The following is a 23,718-nucleotide window of genomic DNA, read 5'->3' as shown; positions in this document are numbered from 1 at the left end:
TGCAACAGGGGGTTAGAAATAGGTACCATACGAGGGCATATTTCAGCAATCTAACTCCAAAAAAGAAAGGAAATCACATTCCTGATGGTAGTTATATCGGTGTGCAAATTTTCACACCTACCAGGAACATGTTATCGATTTTTGGGGGCTTATCAGATGGTTGATATTGAACAGAAGTTAAGTGCCAAACCTTACGATATCGGTATTGTGAAGCTACAGTTGTCTGAGTTAGTGATAAGATACGAAGTGAATGATTTTCAGTATCGAAGCGGGGAACATTATTTTAAACTAAAAACTTTGTCCAGTGAAGAATTAACCAGAACGAGTGAGGTCTGTAAGGATTCCCAGATTGAAATAGACATTGTTGAACAAATTTATAGTAATTAACACTTTGTTCTGAACTTTTTAGCTCAAACTTCATGATAAATTCGATCCAATCTTCATCTCCTTCGCCGTTTTAGGTATCAGAGACAGGCAGTAGAACGAATGCGCCACGCTCTTCATTCTTTTAAGCGATTGTTTAAACATATCGATAAGTTTAGGTGGTAATACAGGCAATATGGTCTATTCAATAGACATATCGTCTTCTATAAGCTAGGGGCTGGATCGATTTCCACCCTTTAACAAGAGTTTAACAGATGTCTCGTTGGATATGATATATCTCATCATCCAGTCTCGAGACTTCAGGACGTATTCAGTTCAGGCATCGAAGACTATCATGAGAAACTATTTCTTCTACGTTCCCTTATGCTTTCTCATTCAAATCATGCTCTATAATCGCAGGGCTAACGCTCACTCACCGCAAGTACACAAAACTCTAATTCATCTAATCTAATCTAATATAATATAATCTAATATAATCTAATCTAATGTAATCTAATCATAGTAGCTAAAGTTTGTTGCATAATTCATTGATCCGCCATGGGAAAATATCTCCCCAATTTGCGTAAGACACTTTTCAACCAACCTACAACTGCTCCGAATCATTCCACAACACACCAACACCAGCAACTGGGCATCCCCACCAAACAAAAACACCATGCGTCCGCATGCGAGCCGTTCGTAGCGCCACGTGCTCGGTCGGGTTTTCACGAAGCAAAGTGCCGGCCCGTCGGCTTCGGCTCCAACGTGCCCCAGAGGGTGGGGAAAACAAGTTCAAGTTCAATGGAAATGTCTCTCAGTGCGCTCAGTATGGCTTGTGTGATTCTAGATCAGGCGTTCAATTATATTTAATAGCTTTTTTAATTACTTACTTATGCAACTTTAAATATTTATCCTCACAACGAATTTGAGAAATAGCGAAATGAAAAACTATTTACCCAATTTATTAAATCCTTAGAAATTATATAATTCTAATATGAATTTTTTTAAACAGAATAATATAAATTCAATAAACTAAAAATAGAGAATATAAAATATAATGGCATATTTTACTTATCAGGTTTGAAATGACTCTGTACTTCATTTATTAAGATTTATAAGATGATCCAAATGGTACGGAAATTATGTTCCAGATATATGTAGTTTTGCCCCAACAACACTATTTTTGAAACATAATTTCCACTGGCTCACATCAATTAGTTTGATCAAGGTAAAACTAATCATAAGAACGTTCTAGATTCTTTTGCATCAATGACAAACATTTGCCTAGCGCCAACTTCAAGGCCTTGAACAAACTGCCCAACAAACTGCACTCAACTCAACCAATTGAACTTTTGTTTGAAGACAATCCGACAGTGCAAACAATATCCGCAAAAACCCCAAAAAAATAATCTCATCGCCATATGCAAAACCACCGCACAGCACGGGGTCACAATTTTAAATTATTATCCTTTAAACATCACCACCACCATCTGACCGATGGGGTTGATCGGGCAAGAAATCTCCTTACCACGATCAATTATTCACGTCACCACCACAACCACCAACTTCGCCACCGCTCAAATTGGTAAGCAGCGGCGCGAGCGCGCGCGTGTATGTTGCTCAGTGTGTAAACATTTTAATTTGCCTTCCAACGTGACGACTGCACCGCACCGCAACTTCCGCACGCACGGGCACGACCACCGGCGGGCGAGCCGCGCGCACGTCCCGCACCTTAACGGGCGTGGACAATTAGGGGTAATTTTTATCTCCCACCCATTTTCCTTCCAGCATCCAGCATGGGTCCGATTACAACAGCAACAACAAAAAACCGTATCATCCACCCCTTCCCAATGCTGACCTCTGAACTGAACTGGCTGCAACTACTGCTACTCCTTGGGGCACGATCATGTGTAGCACTCAGAACCGCGCGCGCTCTCGGGCGTACTGTCGCGGTTTAGTGCGTATATGAAGCGCCCAGCGCGAGCACACGATCAGCATTCCGTTCTCGGACGTTGCCGGCGACAGTTTAGTGTACAGTGTGAGAGGCGCGTTTCGGTCGTTCGTTTAAGCGAGCGCGCGAGTAAGCATTGCTGGGCTTTACCGGGACGCAAAGTGGTTTCCTATCCTGCAGGGCAGTGCGCTGGGATGCACTGTGGCTAGTCAAAGAGCTGGTGAATATCTGATAAAGTGATTTATATTACAACTGCAACGTTCGGCTTCACGTACTGCATCGATCGATCGTTTAGTGCTTCAATCGTTTATTAATGCTCTTTTTGAATAAGGGAACTGTGTTCTACTCTGTTCCGAACTCTGCGCACAAAACGCCTAAGAACGATCACGTACAACGATCGTTAAAATAAAATATAGTAAATTAATTTGTGTTAATTTTAGACAGTGTTTTTCAACCGTTGAAGATCTCATCTCATTCTGAAAACTTCTTCCTATATTAACAGTTATTGCGACCTTCAATAAGGTTTAAAGTGAACATTTTAAGTGTTTTTTTTTTCTTCTATTCTAAAAGAGTTGGTAAGTGATCTAAGAAACAGACTAGCAAACTGTCTAAGTAATAAGTGTGCCTTTGTGTGAAACATTCAACCAAGACGCAATGACAATGTCTTAAGTGCAGTTTTTGTGTGATTAATTGATTTACTTCATTGAGCCCGGAAAACCAAATGCTCACCTCCCCCATTGAACCCATCCATTCATCAACATTTAAAGCTTCAATCATTCTCGTCCTGCCATATCTAGAACAAACAATCTTTTGCACCAATCGCACACTTTACTCGCACAGTTCAGCAACAGAATCGAGCAGTGCTCAAGGTTTCTCGCCGCATCGTCTCTTACCCTTTGCCCGCCTAACGCGTCTGTGCAAATTACCTTTTAAAAGCACATAACCACCAATTCATTATCACGAATCTCAAGATCTTAACGAAACGTGAAAAAAGAGCGATGCCAAAGTAACACCATAAATCAAACCGGAACACAGCAATGACAGTGGAATGTTGCGGTGTGATCCCCAAAACGCTGTTCTACATTGTAGCACATTGGTACATAATTCTTGCCGCGCCGGTACTCTTCTAATGTGTAGAGGTTCCTCTTGAAATGCCATCAAAGCGCTTCGCCACTTCAAACAGTTCAAGTACTCGCAAAAGCGAATCTGACGCAACCAGGTTGCTCGGGACATACGCGGATAAACCGGGGCAGCATTAGCGAACGGCCGATCCTTGTTCCCCCCCTTTGCCAGAGCGAAAGATTATCTCTTGCCGGCGGGCGGTAATTTGGATTTCATCATCTTTTCAGCAATTCCAGCGTGGAATCTTAGAATCTCAAGATCTTCCAGCCGCCGTGCCCCGTGACAGGTGTTTGTTTGAGTACTTCATCAATTGCAAACAAAATGCTCAAACGGGCAAGCGTGTGCTGGGATGACGTCGTTTGTGTCTAAGAAATGATTTGCCAAAATTTACGGTTCTTCAAGGAGTTTTGGAGTGCTAAAAAAAGAAGCAAAATCCTCTTCTATTTAAAAATCCTGCGCCACACTTAAGCTACCTGAGAGTGTCTGCTAAGCCCAACCTGCCCACCAAGATAAAAACAAGTCCCCCATTCCTAATGGATCTCTTAAACTGTGTCGTTTGGATGTGCGGCAACTTCCGCGTTTTGTGCTGCGCTCGCGTACCTCATCGCTAGGAGCTGATAGTAAACACGTCGCTGCAAGTTCAAGGGCTCGCACGGTAATGTCCGGCTGTCTGTGGGCACAGTAGCATCAAGCCAACCTGTCAAACGCGGCCAGTCAAATGACATGTTTTCGGGGCTGGGGACGGGCGTAGCAGGGTAACAATTGACATTGCGTCCGATCCGGTCAATGCTCGTAAAATGAGCGCCGCTGTGTTTTCCCACGAACCACACACACACACACACACTTGACCCCACGGACAGGTTTCGGGCGAAGGAGGGTTGGAATAGGTCTAGTTTGGAGCAACCAGCTTGCACACCAAAGCGAGATTGTCCACTTGATTTGCATTTCGTGCTTGCAGTGTAAGTGACGTTTAATGATCGGTCCGTTTCGGTGTTCGATCGCGCACTTCGTCTAGGCACCGGTCGATGCCTCAAACGAGAACGAAAGCTCAACGCTTCTGTTGCTTACCGTGCTGGGCAGCAATTAACGCTGCCCTCCGATGGGCTAGGGCCGGCCAGGCTACCGATTAATGATACACTGGTGCGGTGGATTTGATTAATGATAAAGGTTCGTATCGGCATCTGTGTTGCTGTATTGGTGCTTGGTGCGCAAACTAAATATTACGCCATCATGTGTTATCATGTGTGAGAAAAGGTCACCGATACGTAATGGGTTCTAACAACAAGCGTCAGGTTGCCAGGGACCGATGTGCGAAAATCCTATGAATAGCACTAGAATAAGGTATGTATGGATGCCTTAGCACAATCAAATGCTGTACGTCATGGATCAATCAGAAGCTTAAATGTGCTCAGGCTATAGTTTACTGATTCTCATTTTATGGAAACAATGTTGGTTGTTCTAGCTCATGAAAAACATGTTAAATTACAGCAGAAAAAGTCTGACAGTAATTGTTAAACAAATGCAGTAAACAACATTCTTATTTTGCTACTTATTTCTTATCATTGCTCCACTCATGTTTACCTCACGACTAATGCATCTTAACCCATTAGTGCGCAGGTATACAAAAACGTGATTCTAATGGCATAACATTTTATAGACCGACTATACATGACCTAGGACGGAAGATAAACGTGTTATTTGAATTAGACAAAAAATTAAAATAAGGAAAACCAACACTAACTACAGGAAACAGAAATATATTGTTTGTCACAATTCTATTAAAGCTTGATGCCCTATTTTTTTAAGAACAAGAATTGAGAATTTGGTTCCTTAAAATTGTGTTCTTTTTTTTCTAATTATAAATCAAAATAGCGGTCAGAATATTCTATTGAGCTTAAACAATCGTAGTATTTATCGTCCAAATGATCATTAACATAACTCCTCTTCAACATACTCTAGTACTTCACACTATTCCCAAGATATTGACAGATTGAACAACATCACACACACACAACACATAATGAATTCCAGCCTAAAGTCACAAGCAAATATGAAAACTCTATAGAAGTTGCTGTCAAACATTTTAGGAACAGGATCAGTTTACTAGCAAGCGATCAGCTAATGTGTTGTAGGAGTCTTGTTGTTACAGACTGATTTTGTAATATTTAATTTGATTTTAAATATGACAAAGCCTAATAAGATGAAAAGAGTAAATTTTGTGTTATTAATTTTAGAATTTTTTATATCGTTACAAGAGTATGTTTAATTATTTTCTTTATGCTGTGACAACCGTCTAGAGCCGTTATGTCAGTTTTATATTTTTTTTAATTTTTTTAACAGATCAATTCAACAGATTAAGCTCGAATGTACGACTCCCGCGTAAACAAAACTAATCATGCTAACATTTCAATTTATAGGCAAATACACAAACATTTAAAGCACAATCACTTGTATTGTTCGTACTCTCATTCTACGCAGTGTCGTTCACCATTCACATGCATCACACACGACCACGCCGCATCATACACCGTTTCCCTTGGCAACGGAATATTTCACACGTGCGCGTTAATTTGTTTGGTAAACTATCTCGCATCCAAAACCATTTCCTCATCCATACCGGAAAGAATATGGCTCGGTAATATACCGTTCCCTCATAGTCGCGGCACAGCACGAAACACGATTACTTAATTGAACGTGCACAGTTGTAGCACACACAAAAAAAAAGATTGTAATTTTGGCAAACAGAACAAACAAACAATCTAAAACTGTTATACCGATGGCGCTTTGCATACGTCACGCTTATTACTTTCACCTTGACCGTACTGTGGCAATAATTTCAGTGTGTTTGGCTGTTTTTTTTGTATGTAATTAATTTACAAAACCGCTCTGCAACGAATCAATCATCGATTTTGTTCGCGAGACAGCCCCATGGGGCGATAAGTGCAGTAATGTTCGCCGCGTTGCCATTTTACACTCCGTTCGCCAAAACCGGAAGCGCGTAGCATCTTCACACTTGCACCTTCGGTCACAAGTTACACATTTGAATAGCGGTTGGAATTAGCTGATTCAGTAATGGACTGTTATGATTGGTCACTGTCAAGGTTGTGTTCGTCTATAAAAAAAACCCCGGCGCCACAACAAACCGGCCCCAGCTGTGGAGAGCTGGATACGTTTGATGGTTCGCTCTGTGTCTTTTATTTGGTTTTGTGTTTTTATTACTGTTACATAAACTTCTAACACTGCAAAGAAGCAGAAGACATAAACTTCTAAAACAAAGCTAGAGATGGAGATGGTTCCCCTATTCTCACCTTGGAGGCAGGTTAAGGAAGTGTCCACGCCACCTGCCAGCACGTTGGTACGGGCCAACGATCGGTCCGGATCGATAGGCGAAATTATTTCACAGCCTTGAAAGCGGTACAAACGACCGGCAATACCTTCACGTGTGAGTGTAATGTCGTAAAGTGTCCGTCCGTCCGATCTTATCTCACCACTCCTCGGAAGCACCGCAGTTTACCGGTGTAACGGAGTTTCCGGACGCACGCGAACGAGCAATAATTGTTGCTCCTTCGGTGTGTCGTTGGAATCTACACAGGCCAGACCAGTTCAAGAGCAACCGGGTGCATCATCACGATGCAGAGGAAGATGTGCATCCGTATGCTTGCATGATAGGGATGCGTAGTACAGTATTATCCCACGAGGTAGCTGTACTGTGCAATAATTCATGTACCGATAATTATGTGTTTTTCTCGACACAACCATTTGGCGTGGACGGACTGGCGGACTCACGGTCAAGGTCGGTGTACGAGCCGGCTGCCGGGGATTATCGAACCTAGCAATTACGCTCAATCACATCAATCACATGCGAAAGGGGTTTGCTAGCCCACGGGCATTATGCAATGTTTGTTTAATCGGCAAACTTGCTTATCTATTTTTGTATTTTTGTGTATTGTAAGGGTTTATCCCCAAAAGTTTTTGGATATTTCTTGAAGCTTTGTGAATTTGTCTAACAATTTACTATTTGATGAAATTTTACAACAAATATGTCAACAAAACTCAGGAATAATGCACATATATACTTAGAAAACTTTCAAACTTAAATTAAGATCAGTTTTATTACTTTAAATTCAGAAACTTTCGAAGAATCCTGAAAAAATATCTGTATTTGTAGCGTTTTTCTGTTTGTTAGATTATTGAAAGGTAACAAAACATGTTTCTATCATTTTGAGGAGTATGACGTCTATAGCATAAAACGTACCAAGTTTTAGCAGTTGAACGTACTGGGCAAACGTCAATCAGACTCGCCTAATCCATTCGAATGAACGAACGAATCACACAAGAAGGAACCACAAAATCTGAATCCAGATTCAGAATTAACACAACACACCGAATTGGGACAAAAGTCCCTCCAATACACAAAAATGGAACAAGAACCCAAACTGGAGGTGTTTTAATAATACGCAAGGAATCCATCAGAATTGACGTCAATTTTTGGAGTGGTCACGTCATTTGAATCCGATCCGTTCTATGCGCAAGCACTCCAGCATCAGCCATTCCTTGGGTATAGGTTTGATTTATAAAAGAATCCAAACAATAAATGATAGTTTGACCATAAAACTCTTCAGAGAAGATCTACATGATGTTGATTGATAGAGGCTAAGGGAGTCAGATCACTTCAAATCAGAATGTATAATACCTTTTGGTGCTATCCTATCGGATTGTGAGGAATCCAAGCGATTTCTTCAGTTTTAGAGCAATAAAACGACCCCTTTATGCCCAGCCAAAGAAACAAAGAAAACCCTTACGCTGGTAGTGTATAAATCAAATTTATTCATTATATTGCCGTTCACACCAAGCACAGAATACCCTCGAAAACTGAACCTTCAAAGAAATCCCTAACCAGGTTCACTCATTTTATGCAAAACAACAGCTCACACCACATCTTGCTGATTGACGTACAGCCGAATTCCCAAACGAGTGATTCCCGCTTTTCCCTCGAAAGCATCACCGGTGTACACCGAGCCCACTACCTCCCCCAAAGTCCCACAATCAAACTCCATTCAAACCTGGCCGCGGTGGCGCTTAGTCGGGATTATCAACACCGAAGCGAACCACGAAGAAGGCGAACCAAGCTTCCACCTTCATTGACTAATTCCTAGTCCGTCCGTCCGGTAGCGTTGGCATGACGTCCGCCACGTTCTGTTTGTGTGTTTTATGCATGCAAAGGCAAGTTTTGCATCTACTGCGGCCTGGTCTGGTGGCGGCACGTTCAGCATCATCAGTGCCGCATGATTTATGACGCTGGATGCACACGATAGCATAGAACGTCCTAGCCCGCTTAACATTCACCAAACAACGTCGGTACGGTAAAACGGCTGTATTTAGTTAGCAGACCAGTGTGTGTGGAGTCGTTTCCGGTGGCGTTCTGTTTGTGTGCGGATTTTCAGGAGCCTATTGTGGCTGGATTGCTCTGCCAACACAGGGGCGAGTAGATTTATGTAACTTCCTTCCCAGATGGACAAACAAAGACACAAAAGGGTCCCCATCTCCCCCAGCAGAGATGCAGTAGAAATGCCAAATAGTGAAAATGCGTGCCTCACTCACTCACCGAATAGGCAGGTAGTGGTGACAGGTTGGAAGGGCAAGGATCATGACGTCAATGGGGTAATATGTTACTCCACACCGGCTAGTAAACAATGCAACTAGCCTTGCCGTATCGGCTTGCATGTGTGATGCATCGTCGGCGTCATCATCATCATCGTTGCACACGTACACCTTGACGGTCCGGTTTTAACTCGATATGGGGTATGATCAAAGAATGTAGTTCAAAGTCAGTGGATTGATAAGCTCCTGGAATATGCCTAGACAAGTGGAATTTTCCTACAATATTCTTCAATTTTCTTCTTAAATTTTGATAAATTAAAATTGTTCATAAAAAAACTAAATGATTCCTTATAATCTTTAACCCTATTTACATGGAATCTCTAGGCACAACACACCCTTTTCAGATGCTCGTGCAAACCAGGTCCTTCTGTCACCGGGCTGCACATTGCCGCCGCAGTATACAATTAGTTGTTTAGACCCTGATCTTACCATATCCATGGAACAACACACCATGAGCAGTAAATAACGTTAGAAGAAGGGGCAAACACACACTCAGTCCCCTCCACAGCTGCCACCGTTCGTGACGTGTTTTACCCGCCAAGAACGCGGGGTTAGGTTTGGTATTCTTGTACTCTCCCACAAAGCACAAAGCACTGTTTGTCAATTTGTAGTCATTTTATTTCCTTCAGCAGCAGTGATATGTATACATATCATTGTTGTTAAGTGGTGTAAATAGACAGGCCAGACAAAAGTAGCTCACACCCATAATAGTGAACACATCCATTACACTCGAAACCGTGCGCCGCCGCGTGTGATAAGTGATCAAATATTTGTCTTGTGATTATCCTCAGTGACAGTAGCGTACTGTATATCGGGGGGAGGAAAATACGATCGAAGGGAGACGAACAAAAGAAGCGTTAACAAGAAACACACCCTTAATGAGTTGCGTATCGTAATCAATTTATCATAAAGCAGCACGTACGCGTGCGCGCGCTTGTGCTACAGCTGTACAACTTATTCCAACGCGTCTTAATTCAATGCTGCAATGGTGAAATGATCATCCTCGCCTATACGATCGTGCCAGCGGCCAAGGCTTCACAAGGTGGTGTCGATTAGTGTACGGGGTGTGCATAAAGGTGAATGATGATAGCAGCGTTCCCTTGGTTCCCTTGGGGCGAATGAACTGATCGTCTGCTCGGTCGGATGGTACCGCGAGGATGCGGAATCTCGTGATACGGAAGCATTTCTTCTAGGCAAGAAATGCATTCAGCGAAAATGTTAATCCTTTATAGGGATTGAGAATTATTTTTTGCTGTCTCTACTGCTACTGATGATGCTTGCCCTTTGTAGGTTAAACGACACCAGGGTACGATGACCGATGATACTTCTCGATAAGGTTGAGCGTGTCAGGTACTGACTGTGTCAGGTCGTGTTTGTCATGAAGACATGACTTATCTAGCCTTGTGGCTTTCAAAACAAGAATGATCTACATTAAATTGGATTAAAGTACATATAACGTTGTGAAAAAGGTAATAAAGTGTAATAAAATTGAACAAAACACAAAAAAGCAAGTGAACAATAACAATGCAACAATGATCAATACTAGCGATTAAGCTTTCTTTAAGCGACAATACACTCAACACCCAAAGAGGGAAGAAAACAAAAAGGTACACATTTCAGGCAGTAAAAGGCAATAGGCGCATTAATAATAATATGGTCATAAAATGCAATAAAATAAACGTTGTGGACTAGCAGCACGTTCGTCCTTGGCTGGAGAGAGAGAGAGATACAACAGTTATTCCGAGAATCCAGTCCGTTTGTTGCGAACCTTTGGCTAGTCGAGTTGACCTGCGAGAGTTGCTTTCTCGAAGTCTCTTCTGGACTAGTAAGCGCCTACTTCTCGTTCTTCTGCACGCAATGGAATGCACTTAAACACATTTATCAAGCCGTTTCGAGCCGTAGCTAGCACAGTCAGGAAGAAGTGTACACTTCGGGGGATTCTTTACGCGGTCCCAGATCCGCTTCTGGAAGAAATTGCACCCCCCTCTACACGCTGGTCCGAAGTTCAATATGCTTTATGGGGTCATGCAGGTATGTAGTGTGTGCTTGTCGGACCGGGCATGAAATCACGATCTTCCCGTGCTTGGCATCGTGGCATTGAACTCCACAGCCCCGATAACCTCCGCCCAAGATGGTCCGTATCCAATTGCTCGGAGGCACATGCTTCGCCCATGGGAAAGATTCCTTATTTTTGGTTCAAAAACAAAAGCTGTTACTACGTGCAAATAGAAGTTTATGCAAATAGCATCAAACCGTTCGATCGATTAGAATAGATAAGGTACACCCGGTCGCGCCCACTAGCAAACGTCGCCCGGTGCTGGTTACTGGACTGTTTGCACACTATTCCGAATTTACCATTCCGACGGAGTAGATTGTTTGACCAGCGGCATGAGAGGAATTAATTTCATGATCGCTAGGCTGCAAAACGGTGCTCGCCGGTAATTGCTGGTCGCTGGATTTTGGGGGAGGGGGAAGACGATGTGTCTCATGCCACCACTTGTCATCATATGGGGAAGTTCCAGCGCGGCATCAGCTTCTGTGGCTGTGATGCCCCGTGGGCTTGGCCGGTGTAGCGGTACGCAAGTCGTATCACAGGCGTATGTCACGAACAGTCACCAGCGTGCGGAAACGTACGCCCAACTATGACACGGGGCAGCGTCAACGGAATATTCAAAGGCTACTCAAGGCAACAGGCTGGTAGGTTTTAGACACGGTCCGTTGATATTCACGGAGATGTGATCGTGTTGGAGTTGCGATGAGAAGGAACGGGTTTGACACCTCGTCGTTATGAATCGTCGTTATGAAGAATTTTTAAATTTAATGGGCAAAAAAAGAGCAAGACATGTGACTAGATAATGTGGTTGTAGTAACGAAAATGGCTTAATAATGCCACATGAAATTTTCGATTTAATATAGAGCATATTGTTGCCTGTTGCTATATTTGACACCAAGAATATCAGTGACTATCGGAAATTTCGGTTAATGCGTTAATCCGTTAATCTGTGAAGAACATGTTTGTATTGCCGCCCTTCTTCAGATTTCAACCTCAGTCAGGAATTCTTCAATTCTGATCGCATAATTACTACATTGAGTTCTGCTTCTTCTTTCTGTTTCTTCTTGGGAACAATCAAACATTGTCGGTCAAGGCCAGCCTGTACCACTAACGGGCTTGGCTTTCAGTGACTTATTGAGTATACATAATAGGACATTCAGTCCTACGTATGGGCGCATGATCCATTCGAGGCTTGAACCCATGCGTGTTGTTAATTTGTGCGAATTGACGTCGTGCGGCCTTTGGCATTGGGTTCAGTTACTCCAATTGTAGTTGCACATCATATTCTATCTCAAAGCAAGTAAAAAAGATATGTCAGTAGTCGCGATTTGCTTCGAAAGAGTTATTATCTTACTCTTTAGACTACATAATATTTGCTCCCCCACTTAATCAAACTGCGAATATTCGAAATTCCTTCGTCAGATTATCCTTCCATGAGCTCTTGGGAGCCCATATGCAGACAGCCAAGTCAAGTTAACCACTGAGAATGTTTAAGGTGCAGTTACATTGGAACCTAACCACATCCAGCCTTTTCAGAAGTTGATGGGTTTATCATTAATTCTTCTTATTATAATTTGTCGATCTGCTACAATCATAGTCTGCCTCAGCCACCGACTCAGACCGAGCCTATAGTAGCATAATTAGTCCTCTATATGCGGGGAGGCTCGGTCTGTGTGAGACTTCACAGGAATGTTGTTAAGTCGTGTGACTAGACGAGTTTTGCACAGGACCGGCACCAGTCAACGTTCTACTAATACCCACAGCCCACGTTTTGCTAATCTCTGTTCATACAAGTACAGGTTATCTGATCCGTTTTACTTCCCGAAATTCCACTCATACAAACGGGTATTGACAAATCCAATCCCGAGATATATTTTTAGCCACCACGTTTAATCTCACCGACCACATTTGCGGGCATTTGAAACACAAAGAGCGTTTGTTTGTTCTTCGCTAAGCAAACCGCCCTAAAAGCACGTCCATACACCCGAATTGACAAATCAACTTTACGATCACTTGGAACGTGTTCTAAACGCCTCCTATAAAGAGAAAAAATCCTTTCCTTACGCTATATTTTTACCGCAAGATGTTTCTACGTTAATTCAACAGATGATTCGTTCCCCTTCCTCCTCTACCCCAATGTTCTGACCGATATTCATGTTCCGTTTACCGCTCGGCAGCAGTGCAAGCATTTCAAGGTTAAAAATCAGGTTGTCCGAAGTTTCGCTTTCGTGCGTCGTTGCTGCTGCAGGGCAAATGCGTGGAGTCAGCAGCCGAAGCTCGGCATTTGTTTTTTTACAACCGCGCGGCTTATTATGATAATTTATGCGCGATCAAAATTTACAGTTCATCGTAGACAGATCGCTCGCGACCGCGGGTCTCTTTGATTGACAGCGCGAGGTGGCGCTCCACAGCTACCGGAAAGCGATTTCGACGGTATATTAAACCATTTTGACGATTTTAATGCGACTTGAAGAGGCACGAATTATTGTTAATGAATTGGAGATCACACCACGCTTAGCAGTTAGCACACAGCTTAGATGGTTTCGCTTACTTCTTCTCACTTACCTTTCACTTTAATCCCGCTGGATAGAGCACTGCAACGAAATAGTCGAAAATACCTACGCACACACAGACACACACTGCCACGCACACACACGCACGCACGCAACTGCACGGCCATGGCATCGGTATACCCAAGGACACTCGGTGGGTTCACGCTTTTGCTGCTGGCACTCGCTGCCACCATTACGCCCGGGGGTGGACAGGCACTGATCACACCGCTGGATTCGCCACTGCTCGCCACCAAGTACCGGGGCTTCCGCGAGATCATGTTCAACTTCATCGGCCAAACCGGCAACAACAAGAACAAGTTCCTGATCAATCTGAAAAAGGGAGTAAGTGTAACGCATCGGTAACGGCTCAATATGTAACACTCATGCTTACCCAAATATGACTTATTGTATCATCGTTATCTAGAAAGTTCAAAAACAGTTCGGTCCCGAGGAACCGTTCTTCTGCAACACGACCGGCATGCGCAGTGAGACGGTACCGACCTCCGTGGACAGATTGCGGCCGGGCGATATCGATATCATCGGTGCGATTGGGGATTCGCTGACGGCAGGAAATGGTGCAATGGCGACCAACATACTTGAGGTGCTGATCGAAAACAAGGGCCTTTCGTGGAGCATCGGTGGGCAGGGCACGTGGCGACAGTTTCTAACGCTGCCGAACATACTGAAGGAGTACAATCCGAAGCTGTACGGCTATCCGACCAAGGATGGTTTGTCGACGCGCAAGGCTTCACTGTAAGATAGATAGGCTTGTTAATAACAACATGACAAAGTGTTTAACACGCATTATTACAACTTCCAATTCAGGTTCAACGCAGCAGAAGGTGGCGCCATGTCACAGGACATTCCCTATCAGGCCCGCAATCTCGTCAAACGGATGCTGTCCGACCGGAAGGTGGACATCAACAACCACTGGAAGATGATCACGCTCATGATCGGTGGCAATGACTTCTGTGCCGAGATCTGCTACATGGCCACGCCCGAAAAGATACTGCAGTATCACGAGAAGAACATCGTCAGTGCGTTGCGAACCTTCCGTGATTATCTACCGCGCACGTTTGTCAATCTGGCGGCGAGTCCAAGTGAGTACGATGCCGGGATAGCTCTCACGTGATCTCCAATATGATCATCTCCATTTTCTTTCCCTTCTTTTGCAGAGGTGGACATCTTGGCACGCTTCAAGAACAAACCACAGGAGTGCGTCTCGATGCACGTGATCGAGTGTCCGTGTCTGCTGGCCACACGGTTCCGCAAGCAGCGCGAACGGTTCGTCAAGCTGATCGAGGACTGGAACATGCTGCAGATGGACATTGCCGCCCGGGAGGAGTTTCACCGCAAGCCCGACTTTGCCGTCGTTTATCAACCGTTCACGATGAACCTTACCTTCCCGGAGACGGCCAGCGGTGATACGGACTTTACGTACATGTCGCTCGATTGCTTCCACCTTAGCCAGAAGGGCTATGCGCTCGCCTCGAACGCACTGTGGAACAATATGCTCGAACCGGTGGGGGGTAAATCGATGAACTGGGAGCGCGAGTTTACGCTGTTTAGGTGTCCGAGCGCGGAAATGCCATTCCTGCGAACGCCCGGCAACAGCTAGAGCACTCTGGGCACAAAAAGGGGGCCAAAAAAGCTGACGCACTTCATCAAAAATGTGATATTATTTCTACTTACACACCGGACGGGGTTTGGAAGGAATTCGAATTCCCCACACTCATCAAACATCATGTGCAATTTTACGTTTTTAAGACACGCTAACGGGCTTAAGAGTTAAGAATCAGTTGTCACCCACCAATCATTGTGTTCACCTTGGGCAGGACACTACGCAACCGCAACACTGCCGTCGAAGCTTACGCAATGCCTTCATCTCACTCATGCAATGCACACTGCTCTGGAAGGATTTCATTACAGTTTTACATACATATTTTACGCAACTTTATCAGTGGTGGTTTGTTTTTGCTTTTGCATGGTATTACCTTGGTGCATCCGAAAATATGAGCGCATCTCCTTCAGCTGGTGATTGAAGAGTTCAGTGTATCCTGCAAAGGCAAGGAAATCGTTATAAATGAGAAGAAAGTCAGACAACAACAGTCCGTGTATGCCAACAACAGACACGCAAAACTTACACTTTTTGAAGCAAAAGCTCTCATTTACAGATACTGCTTTGAACTAAAAATGATAAAATATTTCATACTTGAGGTCCTCATCATTATCTTTGAGGCCCTTTTCTTTCTTTGCTTTTGACAATACAACCGCCATGGAGGATAGTTGATCCGGCCTTTTCAATAGCTGTATTTTATTGCATGATCTTTGTGAATGAATAAAACTTAGTCCTGCCTGTTTTAGGCAATCTTGAATGTTATAAGTGTATAAACCTTACATGACTGGTTACGTATATACTCTATGCTTTTACAAGTTCGAGAGCCGCGTTATCCAAGAAGTATTATTGTTCAAGGCCAAAATGTTTCCTTTAGCTTATTTTAATCGCTCAAATCTTGGTTTGATTGTTTCATGCTATTGTTACATTTTTAATTTCGTCCTAAAATATTGAAAAATAGAAATTTGAATAACATTATCATTATAATTTTAACGATTAATTTAAATTCACATTATTACGGCTTCGACCGTGTATTCAATTTTAACGATTGTACAGAGTTTTCCAGGGGTTCTCATAGTTGTGGGCCACTTCCTTGACTCTTTCCTATTGGTAGTGAACTTCATATGATGGAAATTGGACACTATGGCACCTTTTTTGGACAGACGCCTTGGAAATTCCTATTAGATTTGTTCAACAAGAGTGCTATAGAGCCCAATTCCCATTACATTAAGTTCATTTCCCGTAAGAAGGAGTCAATAAAGTGTCCCACAGGTATGAGAACTCCTGGAAAGCCTTGTAAATATATAAATGTTCAAAATTCATTTTAAGCTACCCCGAATCAGTCCAACAATCTTGTTCAGTATCTGTCGCTTTCAATTTCTTGATATTAGTCTTATAGCTGCCAGGATCATTTAAAAAAATGGTGTTACTGTTTGTAGGGTAGCCCGCTCTCGAGTAGTGCAACCATGCAACAGTCCCTTGATACAGTAAATGCCGATTTCAGCGTCTGAGGTAGATTAACCATCCCATAATGTAGCGTATCCCATCACAATAGCTCATCCACTAATGGAAGGATACACAATAAAGCAATGGTTAGAGCAATGGTGCGTACGTTGGTTCGATTATCCAGTCGCTACCATACTCCACCGATCATGAGCGAAGAATGGTTTCTTGAAAAAGTGGATGCATTGAATGCAAAGATCAATAAACAAAAAATTGTGTTCTATCTAAATGTTACATAAACTTGTCAGGAGCGCGTGCGCTGATCGCGATTAGGGAGTGCTGCATGATTTACGAAGGAATCTATTCCACTATCTATCCTCTTCTACTATTAAAAAAATAATTTGCCCGATGGACAGGCAGGCTAGGCAGGATAGAGCATAACGAATCTTGTAAAATCTGTAACAAAAGTAACTTTTTATCCTTTTTTGATTCTCTCTCTCTTTCGATGATACTACTTGGGATAGCATAGCTTCCGATGCAAATTTATGTGTATTAGTACAACTACAGTTCTTTAGATTAGTGTAATACCCCATAAGTGAACAGAGCTAGCCTTTCAGCAGACATATAAAATGCAATGAAAAACCTACACCTTTAAGTATAGAGCTTTCTAATCAAGAGACCTAGCAAAAGCGATAAAAACTGTTCCTTGTCCCTGAGATTCTCTCTTATCCTAGTTACACTGTACCTCCAATGTTCTAGGATAGATCTTATAATAATGTGGTAGCTTTTGCAATTGGATAACTTGCCTGCTGACTGTAATTTTAAAAGGTGTGAGCAACAAATGCAAATAATTGACCATCCACGGTTGTGCATCAAACGAATGCGAATGGTTGTGAATCATGAATTTAATGATACCTCATTTATCGTCCTTGTTGTGCTCGGTGAACAAATGCTATAAAACCACGGCTTCGTTTTCAACCAACTTCAAATCCAATTCATCTCGCAAACCGAAGAAACGTAGACCGTAACCGTACAAAATACGTGACAGACAATCTTTTTTCGCAGTTTCTATTCTCGTTGCTACAAACGCACTTCCAACGTAGCAGTGGCGTATGGTTTGTTTGAGCGAACCTTCAGAAAATGTAAGTATATTGTTCGCATTTTATATTCAATATAATGTAGTTTGAATTCTTTTTTTTTTTTGTTTGACACTGCCAATTCAAAAGCTAAGGAACGTTTGTGTTTATGTTTGTTCTAGCAGTACCAATATGAATGGGTTTGCGCTATTTCTATCGCTGTGCCTACTTCTAAACACTCAAAGTGCCACACTCGCGCAAGAAGAAGTGTCCTTTCTAGATGATCAACCGATCTTAACAGTTTACCGTAACCTGCACAAGCAGTTTTTTAACTATGTCGGTCCAAACAGTGAAAATCCGGAACGATTGAAACAGGCACGCTCGCAAGGGGTACGGAAATGACATTGGAAATGGCCACACAATCGAATATTATACTAATTCCTGCCTTCTATCCCTTGTACTGTAGAAAATTCAATTCCCCATTTCACCTGATCAACCGTTTCCTTGTCCTACCGAGGGTATGCGCAGTGCAAGGGTTCCTACCTCTGTCCACGAACTACGCCCGGGCGATATCGATGTAGTGGCAGCCCTCGGCGATTCCCTAACGGCCGGCACGGGAGTACTTGCGACCGGCATCCTTGAGCTGATCATCGAAAATCGAGGCCTATCGTGGTGCATCGGTGGCCAGGGCACCTGGCGTCAGTATCTAACGCTTCCGAACATTCTGAAGGTGTTCAATCCTAACCTAAATGGCTATGTCGTTGCGGACAGTTTATCGATTGACAGGGCGTCGAGGTAGTATTTGGTTACTCTTTGGATCTAGGCCAATGTACAATTTTGATAATGTTGTCTTTGTTCTAAAACTTTAGATTTGATGTCGCTGAGATTGCTGGAATGAGCCAGGATCTGCCGCATCAGGCAAGAAATCTTATCAAACGCATGAAAGCGGACCGCTCGGTTAGCATCAAGAAAGACTGGAAACTTATAACTATTTTTATGGGGCATAACGATTTCTGCAGCCGGATCTGCTTCTTACCCAAGCCTGAGAAAGCCCTCTTCCAGCATGAGCAAAATTTGCTCACAACGTTGCGATTACTTCGCAAGTATCTACCGCGTGCGATGGTTAATATTGTTGCAACAATTGGTAAGTTTACTTGGTGTTGCCTGGTCATCTCGACAATTTCTTATATCCTATCGTTCTTCCCTCCTCCTCCTTCTCCTCCACCACCAGATGTTACCGTATTGAGAACGTTCTCTCCACGCCCTGCATCATGCGTCACTACGCACGCCTTCGAGTGTCCTTGTGTGTTCGGTACCAGATACGCATCGTTCCAACCACGCCTAGAGTACATCATACACCAGTGGAACCGGATACAGCAGTCCGTGGCCGAGCGGGAGGAGTTCAACAATGCGACCGATTTCGTCGTGAACTTTCAACCGTTTCCGGAGCAGCTGACACTGCCAACACTCCAGAACGGGGATACGGATGCTGGCATCGCATCGGTCGATTGTTTCCACTTCAGCCAACGGGGGCACGCGATCGCGGCGAACAGCTACTGGAACAACCTGATCGACATGGAGGGCAACAAGACGGAGCTGGTGCAGCGAGAGTTTGAACGTTTCAGCTGTCCGATGAAGGGAAGGCCTTTTTTGGCGACGCGTAAGAATAGTTTGAAGAAAGTCTGAAGTGGAAGAAAAATAGGGAATCAAGCCAAGGTTAGAGAGACATTGGGGGGATACACACCGAGGGTAGATAATTGTTATATTAATGTTATTTTAATGACAAATGTGTTGTTACGGTTTTTATTATGATAAAGTGTAAATAAAGTTGGTTCATAAATAAGAAATATACGACCCATTCGGGTCACATTCATTGCAATAAATCAGACATTTTATTACGCTTGATCACTAGAGGCGCAGAAAGAAGCAAACAAACTGTTCCCCCTAACGAACCGACAAATCTCCGGAACTCATCAGAGCATCATATTACTTGCTCGCTTTTCTCCTATTCCAAAAACGAACATCACGCAAGAGCCTACATCCGATCGCGCGAAAGACACTTGCGCAGCAAAGTTCAACCCTCCAGCAAACGATCATAGCAAATGATCTTGCTCCAGCAAACTAAAGAGACACGAGTCTGTGTTTACGTTATCTTTTCCTACTCCCTTTTGCGTGGAATGTGATGTTTGTGCGGATGAGAACGGTGACACGAATGTGCTGAAGTTGCAAGTATATTTCTGTTACCATGATATCATCAAATGAATGGTGAAATATCAATTCTTAGACCAACAAAAATTGTATGCCAGACAAAAGGCTTGATTTATACACAAAAAGGCATCTTTTGTTGATTCAAATTCTTCCAATTTTGCGACATCTACGTTTAGACTGTGGAGAGATCGTAAACCGACTTCAAAACCGGAAACGTGGAACCAGCACTCGAAGAAGCAGACACTCGAGAGTGATGACTAAGCCACATCAGCCACGCAAAAATAAACTACCAATGGCGATCAAAACTAAGATTTTCACCAACTCCCGAAGAGAATAAGACAAATGCATCTAGAAAATTGGAACTTACCGCCGTTGCTTAGAAACGTTATTACATCCGGTTGACGAGCTCCTCAGTTTGGGCGCGCTCATCGGTCATCTGCGGGGCATCAACGGGAGTCGCACGTCTGTCTGCAGCAAGATCCAAAGCTACAGCCTGCGCGCAATTTTCAACGTTGCGATTGAACGAACCAGCACGTGGAAAAGCTGTCCCAATCCCAAGGGGAATGCTCGAATACGAGTACGTCCGCGACAGTCTCGGCAGTTCAAACCATGGCTGGTAGTACACGTTGCCCAGCGTGTATATCTGGAGCACGTGGTGCACCACCGGTGGTGCGGGCTGGCGGTACAGTACCCAGCCAGGTTGACAGCATGGGCTGGAAGCTCCGTAGCCTGGCGATGGACGGCGTGGTCGACGATAACGGGTCCGTTCCGCCGCTGGACGACCGTCGAACGGGACCGCATCGGCCAAGCCGGACAGGGAGAGCAAATTGCGTGCCACCAGCCCAGTCCAGTACAGGGTTTCGGCGTTCGGATTACGCAGCCGTTCGCTTTCAATATATTCCAGTATTGCATTGTTTCCGTGCAGCACATCATGAACGCGGCGATATTGGTCGTACGCCATTTTGTTGATGATTTCTTCCGATAATGTCTTCACTGCCTCCGCTGGCTATCCGGAACTCAGAAATCGAGGGAATAGTTTTTCAAAATAATCTAACGGTCACACTTCAAGTTGGTCACGCTTGTCTTCCACTACAAACTGGCTAATCACACTGCACAACTTCAACTGAACCCCTTTCGCGGAACTGCAGAACATTCAACGTGTGCAGAGGACCACAGGGTAGTTCCGCGTAATTCACCCCGCTGTCAAACGCTGTCAAACGTTACGTTCGGGCTCTGGTTGACATTTCGGGGAAGAAAAAGAAAACACCATCAACAAACAACCGGCAGCCAACGTCAACAAAACGGCCCCTACATCGATCGAAACCGGTCGCCTTGTCTCTGAAAGTAATGCTTTAAAGTGTGTGTTTTTCCTTTTTATTGGCACAGTGGCAAGCAAAACAACAGCATGTTCTCGCTGCTCAGTACCGCCACGATGCTCGGTGCGTTTACCGCACTGTTTGCAATCGTGTTTCAAGCGTACCTTACCTCGAACGAGCTGGTACGGTTGACCGTGATACTGCAGCATTTGCGCGACCTGGAGGTGGAATACCCGGTCCAAGGTCCACGGGTGGCCATCGGGTACGGGTCCTGCAGTGATCTGCACGTGCGGGCTACGGATTTCCTCGAGTACAGTGACACCATTGGACAGACGCTCAATGCGAGCGAGTACACGTTTGACGATATCACGAACGAGGAAGAGTTTCTGCTCAACTTTGCCTACTACTTTCAGCGTGGTGCAGCGGCCGAGTGAGTATCACTGGAAGGGCCTTTTTTAGGGGGAAATGCTCATGGTTTGCTTTGTTCGGTTTCAGGAGATTTACCGCCAACAGAGAAATGTTTATGGGGCTAGTACAGCGAGCGAAGAAATCGAACACCGTCCAGCATCACTGGGCGCTGGGCGGCAACGCTCCTGTCATCGGGACACGCATGGCAATCGAAGGCGCTAACGTTCTCTTGGGCGCAAAGATGTCCGCCAAGTAAGTAGGATGGATGAAATAATAAAATTTTAATCCGTATTTGCTAACCGTCTTCCAATTGCTTACTTTGCACAGGCTCAAGACACACTTACGGCCCGAGGTGCAGCTCACCGGCAGCCTTTTCGAGGACGACGATATCCATCTGATACTGGAGTACAACACGGGCGACAGCTGGGGCGATCTCGTGTCACCCCGAGCCAACCGTTACATTCTACACAACGACCACCACAACCCGTACCTGAGCTCGCTGGAAGAATTCGACAGCGCGCTGGCCGGCTTCGAGCCACACCTGTTCGTCGTGAGCGGGCTGCAGATGATGGACAACTACCTGTACCCGGTGGGAGTGCGCGAGAAGCTGCTCGAGCGGGTTCGCACACAGATGCAGGCACAATCGCGCACCGCAACGCTCATACACTTCGAAATGGCCAGCTTCGTGGAGCTGGAGCTGCTGCAACTGCTCCTACGCACCGTCCTCCCGTACAGCGACTCGATCGGCATGAACGAGCAGGAGCTGGACAATCTGCAGCAAGTGCTCGAAACGGGCCGCATCAGCCTGGTGGCGGACTGTAATCCACGCGTCGCGCACTCGCTCGACCAAGCGCGGGCCGTTTTTCGCAAGCTCAACGAAGACTTCTACCGAAAGCAATCCGGCACGGGTGATGGTGCGACCCGGCGGCCCCTTTCCCGCATACATCTGCACACGCTCGCGTACCAAGCGTTCATCGTGGCGAAGGATAGCCGGTGGCAGTACACGAAGAATGCCGCCGCGAAGGCTTCGCTCACGGCGCACCGGCACGTGTGCGCCACCACGATCGTCAATCCGGACGCTGCGTATCTGCAGATGGACGGAAGCTTTGCCGTGTCGGCCAGTCCGGGCGCTAAGCGGATACACTTTAACAATCGCGATCCGGTTTCGTGCTGGGAGGAAGCGCTCGAGCTACCCGAGGCCGGGCGCACGATTGCGGTGGAGCTATGCGTTGCACCGGTTTTGATATGCAAAAATGCGAAGCAAACGGTCGGTGCGGGTGATAACATTTCCGGGGCGGGACTGGTGCTGCAGATATAGGGCCCCCTGTTAACACGCAATGCAACGAAAGAGAACGAGATTAAGAATAGTCAACGCATGAGACTGCACAGAGTGGAAAGCGGAACGGGTAGTTGCCCTTAGCAGTTGTTACCCCCCATTTGCTCAGCTCAAAAGCTCTATTTTATTCCTGTTTAATGCTAGCTCACCTTTTTACAATTGCATTTTCTTATTGTATTGAACTTCTTGTTAGCCAATTTGATTGTACATTTTAAAATTGTAACCTTACAACATTCCATATTTTGATAGCTAACCCCGTGCTGCCATACGTATGTTAGAACCGGTTCCTGGTTTACGATCCTACGTTGCGCGTTTTCTCTGTAAGCATTTTACGCAGGGTTTAATAAACTTGATTCAATCTAAACAATCAGTTTAGACCACATCCTTCTGAAAACATCCAACAGTACTCCAACATATTACTTTGCGCTTTGCGGTCTTGGCCTGCCTCAGGAGTGTCCGAAAGAGCTCACGGTTTCGCGCCTTCGTCTGCCAGTCCATTATCCCGGCCTTAATGGCGGACGCCTCCACGCCATGTTGCCACCTCAGTTTAGGCCTACCACGCTTCCTCTGTCCTTGTGGGCGGCCTAAAAAGACTTTACGGGCTGGGTCATCCT

General features: G+C 44.6%; 4 protein-coding genes across 9 annotated transcripts; 3 read left to right on the top strand and 1 right to left on the bottom strand.

Annotated features, from left to right (window-relative positions):
- The first annotated feature begins 2,300 nt into the window (after positions 1 to 2,300).
- LOC120950184 (phospholipase B1, membrane-associated-like) lies at positions 2,301 to 15,659 on the top strand. 5 transcript variants are annotated; one of them, XM_040368005.2, is made up of 6 exons: positions 2,301 to 2,443; positions 2,817 to 2,889; positions 13,741 to 14,044; positions 14,127 to 14,455; positions 14,528 to 14,802; positions 14,878 to 15,659. In XM_040368005.2, the coding sequence occupies exons 3-6, from the start codon at positions 13,829 to 13,831 to the stop codon at positions 15,318 to 15,320; spliced, it is 1,263 nt and encodes a 420-aa protein (XP_040223939.2). In that variant the 5' UTR covers positions 2,301 to 2,443; positions 2,817 to 2,889; positions 13,741 to 13,828; the 3' UTR covers positions 15,321 to 15,659. The 5 variants fall into 5 exon arrangements, with proteins under 5 accessions (XP_040223939.2, XP_040223937.2, XP_040223938.2 ...); XM_040368003.2 differs by having other exon boundaries at positions 2,301 to 2,534; XM_040368004.2 differs by lacking the exon at positions 2,817 to 2,889 and having other exon boundaries at positions 2,301 to 2,534.
- A 641-nt stretch (positions 15,660 to 16,300) lies between these two features.
- Positions 16,301 to 19,694, top strand: LOC120961428 (phospholipase B1, membrane-associated). Of its 2 annotated transcripts, XM_049605803.1 has the most exons (3): positions 16,301 to 18,631; positions 18,706 to 18,980; positions 19,068 to 19,694. In XM_049605803.1, the coding sequence occupies exons 1-3, from the start codon at positions 18,357 to 18,359 to the stop codon at positions 19,520 to 19,522; spliced, it is 1,005 nt and encodes a 334-aa protein (XP_049461760.1). In that variant the 5' UTR covers positions 16,301 to 18,356; the 3' UTR covers positions 19,523 to 19,694. The 2 variants fall into 2 exon arrangements, with proteins under 2 accessions (XP_049461760.1, XP_049461759.1); XM_049605802.1 differs by having other exon boundaries at positions 18,706 to 19,694.
- Positions 19,416 to 21,103, bottom strand: LOC125906543 (uncharacterized). Its single transcript, XM_049605804.1, has 2 exons — positions 20,412 to 21,103; positions 19,416 to 19,518 (listed from the first exon to the last, which is right to left on the bottom strand). Exon 1 carries the CDS (start codon positions 21,003 to 21,005, stop codon positions 20,433 to 20,435), a length of 573 nt encoding a protein of 190 aa, XP_049461761.1. The 5' UTR covers positions 21,006 to 21,103; the 3' UTR covers positions 19,416 to 19,518; positions 20,412 to 20,432.
- Positions 21,104 to 21,333: 230 nt separating this feature from the next.
- LOC120950186 (ADP-dependent glucokinase) lies at positions 21,334 to 23,500 on the top strand. Its single transcript, XM_040368006.2, has 3 exons — positions 21,334 to 21,790; positions 21,856 to 22,020; positions 22,096 to 23,500. Exons 1-3 carry the CDS (start codon positions 21,450 to 21,452, stop codon positions 23,084 to 23,086), a joined length of 1,497 nt encoding a protein of 498 aa, XP_040223940.2. The 5' UTR covers positions 21,334 to 21,449; the 3' UTR covers positions 23,087 to 23,500.
- The last annotated feature ends 218 nt before the right edge of the window (positions 23,501 to 23,718 follow it).

This window comes from Anopheles coluzzii, chromosome 2, assembly GCF_943734685.1.
Source record: "Anopheles coluzzii chromosome 2, AcolN3, whole genome shotgun sequence".
Taxonomy (NCBI): Eukaryota; Metazoa; Arthropoda; class Insecta; order Diptera; family Culicidae; genus Anopheles; species Anopheles coluzzii.
This window is presented reverse-complemented; position numbering and strand designations above follow the sequence as displayed.